The sequence below is a fragment of the Schistocerca piceifrons genome, unplaced genomic scaffold (assembly GCF_021461385.2).
Source record: "Schistocerca piceifrons isolate TAMUIC-IGC-003096 unplaced genomic scaffold, iqSchPice1.1 HiC_scaffold_902, whole genome shotgun sequence".
NCBI classification, from domain to species: Eukaryota; Metazoa; Arthropoda; class Insecta; order Orthoptera; family Acrididae; genus Schistocerca; species Schistocerca piceifrons.
The window spans coordinates 52448-66831 of NW_025729171.1; the positions used below are offsets into that span (position 1 = coordinate 52448).

Sequence of the window (14384 nt, forward strand, 5' to 3'; positions counted from 1 at the left end):
GTAATCTCTAGATATGTTTCATAATTTTGTTCAGTAGTTTATTTTTTATTCAAAAGAGTAGGTAATAAAATTAAAACTCCTGTTTTTCCTACTGCCAAATAAGGGAGATTTTTTCTGTAAGAATGCAAAATAAATGAGCTTTGTTATACAGCATTTAAAAACTTTGAGTTTTCAATCATAGTTTGGTGCCTTTTTAACATGTCAACACAATTTTTTCAGTAAAAAAGTGCAGGGTTATTTGCAACCGTATCAGTAACGTTTTACATACCCTACGCACGTTTTACGATTGTATTTCGCAATATTGATGCAATTTGGAGTGTTCACATGTGAAAAAAGGGGGACTTTGATTTATCTGAAATTTTCGTTATTGGAACCGGCCACCGTCCCGATCATTTCGGATAAACAGGAGTTCACTGTAATAGACTCCTTGCAACATGCTGTGTCATACAGCTAGGAGCAGCCAGACTATGGAATTGCCGTCCTGCGCATAGGCTGCCATTAAAACCCAAGCAAATGACTGCATGTGAAGTGGTGCCATGATCGAGAAGTACGGACTGCTAATGAATGGCGTCACATTATGTATACTAATGAGTCCCGGTCCTGCACTGCTCCAAATGACTATCGTGGAGAAGTTTGACAGTGACCCGGGGAGATGGGGAGAGGTCCCATTCTTCCACATTTGGGGGGGGGGGGGGGGTCACAAAGCAGTCCCATGGTGTGGGGAGCCATTGGGTATGACTTCAGGTCACGGCTTGTAATGGCCGAGGGAACTCTGATGGTACAGCAGTGTGTAATAGTATTGTGGGGCTATTTTTCAACAGGCCAGTGCTTGTCCACATGTAGTATGTGTCTCTTTAAATTGTCTGCGTGATGTTGATATACTCCTGTGGCCAGCAAAATCCCCATATCTGTCCCCGATAGAACATTATGGGACCAACATGGACGTCAACTCCATCCCACTGCCTGTATCCACGATTGCAATGTCCAGTTACAACAGTTGTGGATCACCTTTCTCAGGAGGGTATGCAGCAGCTTTACGACATCCTCCCGCACTGTCCAGACCAGACAGGGTGTATTGCTGTATTGATAAGTGGGCTCAAACTGATAAGTTCTGTGTAAATTTGACTCTGTTTTGTTATGACTGAAATAACATCACATACGCTCTAAATTCGCTATGTTTCAATTTGTTTTCTCCCCACCTTCTGAGTGTCTCACTTTTTTTCAAGCAGTGTAATTTAAGACAGACATAAGAATATGAAAATGGGATGGCATATCACATTGCTATTCAACTATGCCCCTAAGAAAATTGTAAGATAATGGAGAAGAGCAGGTGCACTATTACACTGACTAGAACGTAAACTTAAAGATAGAATTATATTGTGTAACCTATACTGATGACATAATACTAATTGACAAAAACATCACTGATGTGCTAAAGCAATTTGAAATATTAAGGGAGCAAGCTAGGAAAATTAGACTACTAATTTCAGCTGGAGAAAAAATTCTTGGCTGATACCAAAATGGCACTGGGTGAACTTATATAGGCAATGACATAGTATTCGGTGTTAAAGAGTTTAAATAGTTAGGTGAAAAAGACCACTGAACATCATAATGAAAAGAAGGCCATAGAATCCAGACTTCAGAAAATACAAACTGTCTCTCAGTTAACTAAAAGTATTTTTCCTGGAACTCTAAAATCTAACATTGTACAACAGTGATCAAATTAGAATTTCTTTATGCATGAGAGAGACTCTTTGTCCAACACAAGACATGAAAACAGCAAACTGAATTAGAAGAATGTAAAATTGTACTAAAAATCTTAGGTCCAAGAATAAAAGATGGAATACATACACAGAACCCAGTGTGAAATCTCCAGGCAAATTCCTAAAAACTCTTGTTACAATGTGTCTCCAAAGAATCCAACTTGTGGGACGTACAGAAAGAATGTATCCAAACAGGCAGCTCATTGGATTCCCACATACTTGAAAAATAAGATCCAACTGATGAAAACAAACAGGATGAGACCTTAAGAAATTGGAATCACCACATTTACAGTATTCTGATGTAGTGATGAGTCACACAGAGTGCAGTTTCACAGTAGCTTGATCGATGCTTGTACTTGTGTATGTAGTATATGCAAGTGTGTACAGCGTCTCTTCTGGTGTACACACAATATGCTAATTTAGTGGCCGAGCAGTAAACCGGATCCCTACTCGGTTCCAGTGTGCTGTGCTAATTATTCTTCTTCACTTGACATTTATGCTTGGAGCTGCAAGAGAGGCCATTTTCCAGATAATGCCACAAAAACAACAAATTCTTAGATATCAGTTTAACTTACACTCTTCAACATCATAGACAACATTTCACATTAATATGTTGCAGAACACTAGATTAGTGTTAAAATTGCCAGAGTAAACATTGTTCTCCATGTGACAGATTGTCACCCGACGTCCAAAATCGATAAATTTTATATCTCTGCACAGACAAGCAGCTGGTTGCTCATTGTCATCTGTGGTGCTAATCAATGGGTTGAGCTCGTTGCTGGCACAGCGCCACCACAGAGTAAGTGGCCCCTCATCCCAGCAGGTGGCGATGTTTTAACACCCGTATAGCTCCCCAGACTTACCGCGTCTGTGGATAACTCCGTCTCTGCACAGAACTTCACACATTTCCCACACAGTGGGCCCTCGTGTCTTTTACACACAATAAATCTTCAAACTTATTTCATTGGCTAAGTTAAATTTCGAGTGTGAGATGCTATTTCGTAAAAAATAGCAAACGGTAGACATGGATGTTATTGTGACTCTTTCCTAAGGCAACATTTGTGTATTACACTTGTAGAAGTGCACTGCAACATAATACAGTAGACCGTAAGTTCAAACAATGGAAACTCCAGGTTGGAATATCAGCAGTGTAGGAAAAGAAGAAGAAGCTAATTACCATAAAGATGGCACGTTAAAATGCAGACAGGCACAGTTAAGACACTTACACATAAGCTTTTGGCCACAACCTTCATCAGAAAAAGAAATAGAAATACACACCATTCATTCACACAAGCAAGCACACCTCACACACACATGACCGCCAACTCCGACAGCTCAGACCAGAATGCTAGTCTGTAAGTTTGCTACACAATAAAATAATTATTCTGAGCTACAAGAAAAATGGATTCAAAGAACTAAACTGCTTGAAGAAAAAAAAGGGAAGCTCCCTGAAGCAACATAGTTTCACGAGTGTGCATACCAGTGGTAAATTATGAGAGTCGCAACTCTCTGAAATGGATACAAAGGCCACCAGATTGCATTAGCTTTGTTTGTGTCTCGGATTGTTACCATGAATGGTAGGAGCTATAAGAGATGTGAAGAGTGTAAGATGTTGAGTGATCCCTGTGAAGGGCACAGATGCTCTGTACTTCCGTGAGTCAGCATTATCAGCACGTAACAAAATTTGAAGGGGCCTAATTGTGTGTCTCCATTTGCCAGGCTGATTGAATTATGCAATATTCAGCTTTGTCAGACATTCAGATGTGGTAGTGGCCCCATGTTGGACTGCTTGGGAACGTAAGGGCAGCGTGCTTGTCAGCAAGCTTCCGGTTGACCGTGTCTGACGAGCCCATGGGAGATTTGCTGTAATGTACGCCGAGCACATTGTAACCCTTTCACACCTGCACCTGTCATGTGATCAGCAGTGAGTCACATTCTGCAAGACCCGCGATGACAGTTGTCAGTGAGTATGACAACGACATAGGGAGAGGGCGTGTGGGGCAGCATCGGATATGACTTCAGGTCACTCTGACAGCACAGCAGTATGTCATGGACATCCTACATCCTCATTTGCTACCTCCATGTCCAACGGAGTTACAAGAGACAGAGCAGTGAAAACATATCCAGTTGTTGACTCACAAAACGGTTTTGAGGTGTGACGCATGTAGTCTTAAGTGAATCATTCATACAAAAAGAAAAGAAGAAGAAGCTAAAGTCAGAATGTGAAAAAATTGGAGAATGGAATAGATATTTGAAGACTTCACACTTGAAACTCCCAGTTTTCCTATTGTGAAAGTGCCTTTGTGACCATATGCATTTCACTGACGATAAACTTTTTTTTTCCCCCTGGGTCTTGGCTCCATATTTTTTCATCCAGTTGAGTCAGAATACTTGCATAGTATTTGTGAGGTATTGTTTCAGTCTTGCAAGCTAATCTAAAATACAAATCCCTTTTGCATCCTAGAAAACAATGACCACTCTTTCTCTCCGATGAAGTCACCTTGGCTATTTTTGTGCAACTGCTGTTTCATTTCGGTCGTCTCTCATCCAAGGGAACAGATTGGTGCATAGAATCAGTTGTGTGTCAGATTGTCCCAAATTGTTTTTCACATTTGGTTGTAGTCAGGCTTCAACAGACATGCCACTCACTTTCTGGTACGGCCACAGCATCAACTGTTTTGCACATGTTTTTAATTACTGATCTTGCAATATCACACTGTGTTCTTTCTCAGCATTTTCATATTTGATTGTAATTCTAGGAAGTTGTTCATGAGTCATCTTACAGAGACATATGCCACATATGAATTCAGCCACCCATTCCTTAACTGTTGACTATGAAGGAACTCCCCCCATGAACCATGGACCTTGCCGTTGGTGGGGAGGCTTGTGTGCCTCAGCGATACAGATGGCCGTACCGTAGGTGCAACCACAACGGAGGGGTATCTGTTGAGAGGCCAGACAAACATGTTTTTCCTGAAGAGGGGCAGCAGCCTTTTCAGTAGTTGCAGGGGCAACAGCCTGGATGATTGACTGATCTGGCCTTGCAACATTAACCAAAATGGCCTTGCTGTGCTGGTACTGCGAACGGCTGAAAGCAAGGGGAAACTACAGCCGTAATTTTTCCCGAGTACATGCGGCTCTACAACTTGACTAGAAGAAGAGATCGGTTGGTAGGACATGTTTTGAGGCATCAAGGGATCACAAATTTAGCATTGGAGGGCAACGTGGAGGGTAAAAATCGTAGAGGGAGACCAAGAGATGAATACACTAAGCAGATTCAGAAGGATGTAGGTTGCAGTAGGTACTGGGAGATGAAGAAGCTTGCACAGGATAGAGTAGCATGGAGAGCTGCATCAAACCAGTCTCAGGACTGAAGACCACAACAACAACAACATGAAGGAACTGACTCCTAATAAGTAAGATGATGCCTGTAGAAAAGTACAACAAAACAGTAATCTCAAAAAGGACAGGATAGACAGTACATTCTGTAGGACATATTAAAAATGATTGGTAAAAGAGACTTGGTGTGTTAAATGCAGCTTTTGATTACATGATAATTGAATTGGATAGATAAACAATATACTCGCTAAGTGGTGGCAGAACACACACATAAAAGAAGATTATAATTAGGCGAGCTTTCAGAGCCAGTAGCTCATTCTTCAGGCAGAAGGGTTGAAGTGGAAGGAAGAGGGGTGAAGGATAGGTCTAGGAAAAAGGGTAGATTTTGAGAAAGTTACCCAGAACTGCAGATCAGGGGAGACTTTCCAGATGGGATGAGAAGGAAAGACTGCTTCCACATCTACATACATACTCCACTAGCCACCATATGGTGCATGGCAGAAGGTACCCTGTCTACAACAATAGTCTGAATAAAATTACTTGATAGTTGACATCAATCACTTGCTGCAACAATGTTACCACATTGGCTACCAGCTACCGTTTGCTTACAGGTGACAACAAACAAGCGGCTCACTTCACAAATTATGTTAAATGTTTAACACAGAGCAATTTTTCTAGTGGCTGGTGCAAGGTATGTCAGAAATGTTGGATACTCTGTCGACTATTGATTTAAAGTGACCAGTGACTGAACTGGGGCAGACGACCCGTTTTGTATCCCTGACTGTAAACTTGTGTCCTAACCCAGCCGAGAAAATTGTGGTCAACAGTCTGCAGCAGTAGTAATATCATGATCGCTTTGTTCATGGTGATTAAAGCTAACCCTTAAGGATAAACTCAAGACAACAAAAACTCAATTTCAGTGCTGAAAGCAAATTGAAATTTCTCCATGTCATTTGTTACCTGTAACTATCCTTACACTAGCTGCACATGCTGACATGTTAGAAACCAGTGAACAGCCCGTGTGGGCACTTGTTCGTGGATTATAGATGACTGAGGCCGATTCTAAATGAAGAAATAATGACAGGAAGGAAAATAAGACCAAATAGAACAGTCAAAAGAATGATGAAAAATGATGCAGCAAAGTATTAAAAATAAAAATAATACATTGAAACCAATTAATTGAATGAAAATAATAATCACACTCTTTTGGTTAGATTTAGAAATAAAAATTTTGCTACATTGATGAGATTCAAACCTATGACATGCTACACATTAGATTAATCTGCCAACCATTGTGCTATGCCACAGCACTGCATGAAGTATTTATATATGTGAATGTAGTGACCCTAGTTGCAACTATGCATTGCAACCTTAAAAATTTCAGTTTCACGCAGTGTAGTGAAAAGCTTATCTAATGTAAGATGATCTCTGTGAATATGATAACTATATCTATGATACTGAATTACACCTTGTGCTGAGTTATTCGGTAGTGTTTGGTTAGTGCTACGAATGAAATGTGTGTCTTTCATTAGCATTGTTAATGTGTGTTGTTTTTGGTGTAGTTATCGCGTGTCATGAAATACATAATAAAAGTGTCGTGCTCATAATTTGGGATACAAATACATCAAGAAAGAATGCTGAACCAGGAATTGGAAGTGACTGGCCAATTTTGGTGGAGTTTGGCAACAGCAGACAGTTCAAGTGTGACGCTGACTACTCTTTGTGGCGTTTGAAGTGCCAACTATCAAGTAATTTTAATTCGACTGTAGTCAGTTCCTTTCCCGTTCCATCTGCCAATCGAGTGAGGAAAAAGTGAATGTCTATATGCCTCTCTATGAGTCCTAATTTGTTGTCTCTTATCTTCGTGGTCCTTATGCATAATGTATGTTGGTGCAAGCAGAATTGTTCTGCAGTCAGCACAGTGTTCCTCAAAATCCCTCCAGGGATTCCCATTTGAGTTCCAGAAACATCTCCATAATACTTGTATGTTGTTGTTTCAACCTACTGTTAACAAATCTAGTATCCTGCCTCTGAATTACCTCAATGTCTGCTTTAATTCGACCCCTTGCGGATCCCAGACACTCAAACTGTACTCAAGAAGAGATCACACTAGCATCCTATATGTGATGTCCATCACAGCTGAGCCACACTGCAGTAAAATCCACCCAACAAACGAAAGATGATTATTCGCCTTCCCTACCATGACCCTCACAAGTTTGTTCCATTTCATATCACATTGCAACGTTATGTCCAGATATTGAAACAATGTGACTTCTTCATTCATGACACTACTAATGCTGGATTCTGGCATTATGGATTTGTTTTTCCAACTCATCTGCAGTAACTTATATTTTTCTACATTTAGGGTTAGCTGTCATTTATCGCACCAACTGGGAACTTTGTCCAAGTCATCTTTTATCCTCCTAAATCACTCAACGATGACACCTTCCATACACCACAACATCAACAGCAAACAACCACAGATTACTGTCCACTTTGTCCATCAGATCAGTTATGCACATAGAAAATATGAGTAATAGCGCTCCTATCACACATCCCTGGAACGATCCTAATGATACCCTAGTCACTGATGGACACTCACCGTCAGGATAATGTAGTGGGTTCTATTACTTCAGAAGTCTTTGAGCCACTCACATGTCTGGGAACCTATTCCATGTGCTTGTACCTTTCTTAAGAGTCTGCAGTGAGGCACTATGTCAAATGCTTCTCAGAAATCAAGAAATATGGAATCTGGGTTTGTGAATTTTGTGATGGCAAAGTTAGAGGAGCAATGCAATTGCGTTAAATTTTGCGTGAATCTCAAGAAAACCTTTACAGAGACACACCAAATGATGCAGGGAGCCTATAGCGATGAGTGCTTAAGCCATACTTGGTGTTACGTATTATTCACACGTTTTTAAAATGGCTTTACAAAAGTCAAAAATGATCCTTGTTCAGGACGCTCTTAGATGTCCCCTGATGACGCTTGTGTCAGGAACGTCAACGAAATTGTGTGTGCCAGTCGAAGATTCACTGTCCGAGAGATTGTAGAAGAATGTAACATTTCAATTGGATCATGTTATGAAATGACACAGCATCTTGGAATGCATTGTGTTGCCGCCAAGTTCATTCCACGGCTCATGAGTCAAGACCAAAAAAACTTTTTGGATCTCACAAATGAGAATGAGATGTTCCTTGCGGGAATAGTATGACCCCTGCAGACTTCTTTTTATTTCCAAAGTTGAAAAGGATGAAGTTTTGCAATGGTAGATGAGATAAAAGAAAATTCGCAGACGGCAGTTTATGCAACCCAGCAGGAGGTGTGTCAAGACTGCTCCTGGAAGTGGAAATGATATTGGGAACAGTGTATCAATTGTGGAGGAGAGTATTTCGAAGGAGACAATCCATAGTAACTAAAAGATAAGCATAGAAAATTTTGTGGACTAAGTTCTGGAATTTTTTGAACAGACGTCGTATGACAAAAGGGCATGCTGAGTTGCCCATGAGCGATGCTTTGTACTGATTTGTGGACATAAACTTATTGGTCTCTATGAAACTGATTAGATTCAAACCCAGAATACGTTCATGAATTCTGCAGCAAACTGATGTTACGGGAATTGGTCTGTTATTTCGCGAGTCTGTTCTTTCGCCCTTTCCCTGTTGCTTCATAACCTGGGTTGTGAGTAACTGAATCCACTTTCCCTTCTTCCCTTTTTTCCCCTCTCTCCTCCCTGATGAAGGAACAAAGTTCCGAAAGCTAGGAATGTAAATTTTCAGTTCTGTTTTATGTGTATCTATCGGCTGTACTGAGCTGATGTAAGTACTGGCCAGCCCCTCTATCTCTTTGTTAGTATTTGTTTCACATCTCATATGAGATTTTCCATTAATCATTTATGTTTGTATAAGCATTTATTAAATTTAAAAACTTGGATTTCATATGTTAATACAAAAGATAATGTTTTGCATTGCAGGCATGAGGAACCTGTCAAAGATGAAGAATCGGCCAATGATTCTTGTTGGAGGATAACAATATGTATAACTTAAACTTGAGATTCTTGAAAAGAAAGCTAGTCAGTATTTCTTAACAGTACTGATTGACAAGCAAAGTCTTAGTGGACATTTGTATAAAATTGTCACAGGTGTTTTTACGTAAATAACAGAAACCCTGTCTCTATGTTGACACATATAACCCTCTTACTAAAATTTAGTTTAGTTTGCAAATAAAATACACTATGGAAGGATAGTCCTGTTTATAGGAAAAGATAATCAATAGAGTTATCCTTCTTACAGGATTTACCGTGTGTTGCGTCTAATGGATAAGTAAATTGGACTATTCACTCCTTTTCCTAAGATCTTACCCAGTGGCTAGATAGAAACACAGTATGAATATATACTGAATATATACTGAAGCTAGGACAACTCATTTCCAAGTTCATTTAGTGGTTTAAAACATGTACTTAATGGTCACCAACCTATCCTGGCAATGAAATAGTGAAGTACTGGAGAAGCAGAAATTTGAATTTTGCCTACTTTCTTGCTACTGTTTAGTTTGGCTCTTCAAATAAATTACACCACTTAAACAATTTTGGGCTACATCTTTATACATTATGTTTTTAAAAAAGAAAAAGCCCAGTAGATAACTTCAAGGAAGGTAAAAAAAATTAGCCGGGGTGGGGGGGACAACCTTTAGAAAAGCACTTTCCATAATCAAGAAACTTAAATACTTAGACACTAAAGCACACACTTTTTAACTGAACATTTCACTCAAAGAAAACCTCTTTCTTGGTGGAATTTACTTTCAAAAGCTGTTATTCTTTGAACTAATTCTGTTTAGCCATCTAACAGGTTCTAGTATCTTGGCTTCACTCTGATTGAATTTTATGTAAGCAAACTATAACACTTTGCAATACTTAAGAAAAAATTTTTAATATTTACACTAAAGCAATTTAAATGCTGTCTCTTTATATTAACTTGGCACTTCAAAAGTCTGTAAAACAGGACACTCGGATTAATCAAACACCAGGAAGGAACCCTATACAGATGTATGATTAGGATGAAATAACAGGGTGAGCCAGTTTCAGTAAAGTTCAAGAATGATTATTAAAACACAGTTTAAAGTAATGGTTCATGCTGTACAAAGGTAAAAATAGAAAAAATCTTATCTGGTGGCTGTAGGCTTGGGTGTGGCGGACAGCTATGACGGCTACACTACCCACACTACGGCCTGCAAGTTTCTTGCTGTATGGGCTCAATTTCTCTTCTTGGCTTCATTCAGTTTTACATACAGTAGCTCAACAACTCGCAGCTATGCTGTAAGCTGTTTGTAGTCTTCAACCGAGGCATTTTTATGGAAATTTGCAGGCAAAGCTTCTGCTCCACAAAGGAGTTACATCAATCACTGCTGCCTACAAACTGTGTGACTTACTTCCCGCACTTGCTCAAGGTAGCATGCCAATTCGCCTTTCGCACCTTTTCCACTCCCCACAACCATTTTCGTTTCAAACAAAAGCACACTGGCTTTTACATAACACCTATTTCTTACATTGTTCCTAAGCATGACCATTTCTTAAATTGTCAAATTTACATCAACATGAACAATTTATACACACAAATATTTTTAAATACAAAATGTTATCAAAACATTATTTAGACCCTTGGTATCCTTTGTAGAGGACTTGGGCAGGTTTGTCCCATCCTAGTACACATTATTTTGTTACTTCCCTTCAGATATTCCATTTAGCTACATCTACAATAATTCCCAATGTTCTGCCTTTTGAGGTGTCCAGTGCGGGTTGCTCTCCACTTCCTGGGTGTATTGTATCGAGTTAGTTTTTTCAAATTTCCATGTGGGTTTATCAATGTATTTTGTAACTGATATTTCAGCACCAATGATAACTTTTGTGAGCCAATGTACACTCCTTGAAAAATGTTTCAGTACTACTATTGAGTGATTCAGTGGTAATTTGTTCTCATCAGTGGAAAAGATGGATGGGTCAGGTTTTGTATCAGTTTCCATCTGCCTGCCCAAAACGTTTTAAATTCCTTGGCATCAAACTTAGATAATTTCTTGTGTGTTGATCCATTCGAACAATGGTTCTCTATTTTTGTCTCTATTTATGTATCTCCGGGTTGTGTTTTGGAATTAAAATCTTAAACATATACGTGCTGTCTAGTTGCTGTGTGTAAGACTAGTGTCAGACACTTTCCGTTAGGTGATTTGTGGACTGATGTAATAACCAGGCCTTTGAGTTTTATCCTAATTACTTCAACATCACTAATTTTCTGACAGCTTAAGCCAGCATAATCCAAGAGCTGTTTCTTTTTTCATTTATTGTGGATGCACCTAACAATTGAGAGGAGTATTGATATTGCTTTATATTGCATAATCTTGCATGTAGCTGCTGAATTATCACCTAAATGCATTTCCTATAGAGCTATAATACTGATGGCATGCTCATCATCTAATTTGCTTTGGTAACTGCATTTGTCACTTGTTAATCCTACGTTAATTTGCATAATATGGACACCTTGCCTGATAATTTTTGACTGTAATCTCTGAGAAGTGCTGGACCATCTTTTGTGTAGAGTTTTTGCTGGCTGCTCCTGCAGTCACACTGCCTTGGTGCACCATCTCGGGGGTTGTCTACATGCCACACAACAGTCTTTTTGGTGTCCAGTGTGAATGATTCACTGGTAAATATTCTGTCCCACACACTTTTGTTTGTAGACAATACTTCTGTGTTAGCTGAAAATAGAAACCCCGAGCCAGGAAGCAGTAGTCTCAGTACCTCAGAGAATTAGTTTCAGGTAAAGTATATGGATCTAACATATCTAAAATGCACATGGTTTAGTTTGGAAACCACACAAACACCCAAATGTACACACCCGCACTAGCTGCAGGGGGGGGGGGGGGGGGGGCAGAGTGATTGGAGAAGACAGTACATGGTCTGAATGGGAAAAGATTGGTGTGTACAGAAGAGAAAAGGTAAAGTGATACAGTGGGAAACAAATTAGCAGAGGTTTAGGTCAGGTGGATGGCACTAGATGTGCTGGATAGACAATTTCCACCTGTGTAGTTCAGAGAAACTTGCACTGGAAGGGAATATCCAAATGGTATGTCTAGTGAAGCAGTTGTTGAAGTGGTGTACAGCCTCTTGGCAACTGGAATGTCAAGTCTGTGGTTTGCCACAGTTTGGTGCTAGACATTACTGTGAGTGAACAGTTGGTTACTTGTCATCCCTACATGGAAAATTGTATGGTAATTGCAGCATAGCTGATTTTTAACAGGTTGCTTTTGCACATGATCGTGCCTTTTATATGGTGGGAGATGCCTGCAACTGGACTGCTGTAGGAGGTGGTGGGTGGATTTGTGGGACAGCTCTTGCACCTGGGTCACTCACAGGATTAGGGGCGGACAAGGATGTTCTCTAGATTGTGCAGGCAGTGGAACACTACTTTGCAGGAAGTGGGTAGTATCTTGAGTACAGTATACCCCATCTGAGATAGTCAAAGCCCCAGTGAAGAATGTGGTTGAGCTTTTCAAGGCCTGGGTGATTAGATGAGTGCTGACCATTGTCTGGTTAACAGGGTTACAGGTGTGAGATGAGGAGATGGCACGGGAGATCTATTTATGAATGAGACGGATAGGATACTGTGGCTCTGGTAGTGCTATTGCCATATTTAGACAACTCCTGCTTTCCACTGGGGATAGTGAGTCCACGTGCGACAAGGCTGTATGGAAGAGACTTTTTGACATGGAATGGGTGACAGCTGTCAAAGTGGAGGGAGGTACTGTTGGTGGTTGGTCCACTTGACATGTGTTTATGGATATCGACGTCTAGTGATATGGCGCATTGAGTTGAGAATAATCGGGTTAAGATGATTTGGGAGTAGGTTTTTAGGTTATGGAAGAAGCAGTCTATACCATGAGTCCAGATCATGAAAATGTCTCAATTGCTCTGAATCAGACAAGGGGTTTTAGGTGTTGACTGGATAGGAAGGACTTCTGATGGCCGATAAAAAAGTTGGTATAGGATGGCACCATGCAAGTACCCATTGCAGTACTACAGATTTGTTTGTACAGGGATAATCGCTTAAAACCTGCACCACAAACATTGCAGAAATGGAAAGTGCTATTGATGTGTGGTTTTCACACGATGGATTGGTAGTTGGGGGCTTATGCTAGTAACCAACCAACAGATTGTAGTGATATTAGAAAGTGCATTTTTTGTGCAAACATACACTTTTTTAAATGAAACTATGCCTATTGGTATTAACTAAAAGTAGGGTAAATTAGTCTATCAGGGGTGTTTGTTGCAGGAGTCTAGTGTGAGCCATTCACGAGATATCATATTTTGAAAAGTTCCCACGCCAACACTTGTACATTAGCTGAGGTAGCACACACCAAAGTCTATACCATGAGTCCAGATCATGAAAATGTCTCAATTGCTCTGAATCAGACAACACTAGTTATGTGGATTGTGACCAGTAATGAGACAATTGACCATCACAGGCTGTGTTCAAAATGACCACTGGCAGCAACAGTATATGCTCCCATTCTGGTATGGAAAGACTGCTGCACACATACCAGTATTTCAGCAGGGACAATCCGACAGGCTGCAGTAATACATCATTGCATATCATCAGATGTAGTTGGTATGCCTTTGTAGACAGTATTTCAGCTTTCCCCATAGAAAAAAAGTCTGCAGGCATGAAATTTGGCGAATGGGTCAACCGAGATACAGGTCCTCTGCATCCAACCTAATGATTTGTAAACAGTTTGTGAAGCCATGTTGTACTCAGTGCACTGTGGGTTGTACAGCCATCGTATTGGTACCACAAGTTGCTCCTAGTCTGCAGAGGAATCTCTTCTAGCATCCGTGGAAGATGATTTGTTAGGAGGCTGTGATACTTGTGCACATTCAGTGTTCTTTCTAAGAAAAATGGGCCTATGAGCTGATGGTTCACTGCCCCACACCACACGTTTACACTCCAAGGATGCTGACATTCCACCTGCCACAGCCAAAGAGAATTGTTAACAGACCAATTGTGCTTATTTCAGCACTTTACCAGGCCACGATTGTTAAAATTTCCTTCACCACTAAACAAGATACATGATACATCTGGAGTATCCTGTCTTAATGCCCATGTATGGAAGTTAACACAATTCTCTTGATCAATTCCATGCAGCTCTTTATAGAAAGGGATAAACCTATGTCAATGGAGAATGCATAGGACACTTGCCCGATTAATGCCATTTCCACATGCGATTGTGCAAGAGGT

At 40.2% G+C, this 14384-nt stretch overlaps 1 protein-coding gene across 1 annotated transcript in view; it reads left to right on the forward strand.

Moving 5' to 3' along the window:
* Positions 1–9129, forward strand: part of LOC124771267 (molybdenum cofactor biosynthesis protein 1-like) — a gene marked incomplete at its 5' end in the record, with an annotated part of 46543 nt that extends 37414 nt beyond the window's left edge. Inside the window, one exon of the mRNA XM_047249298.1 lies at positions 9074–9129. Coding sequence (XP_047105254.1) covers positions 9074–9129 — 56 coding nt within the window. The remainder of the gene's footprint in view (positions 1–9073) is intronic.
* Positions 9130–14384: the final 5255 nt, after the last annotated feature.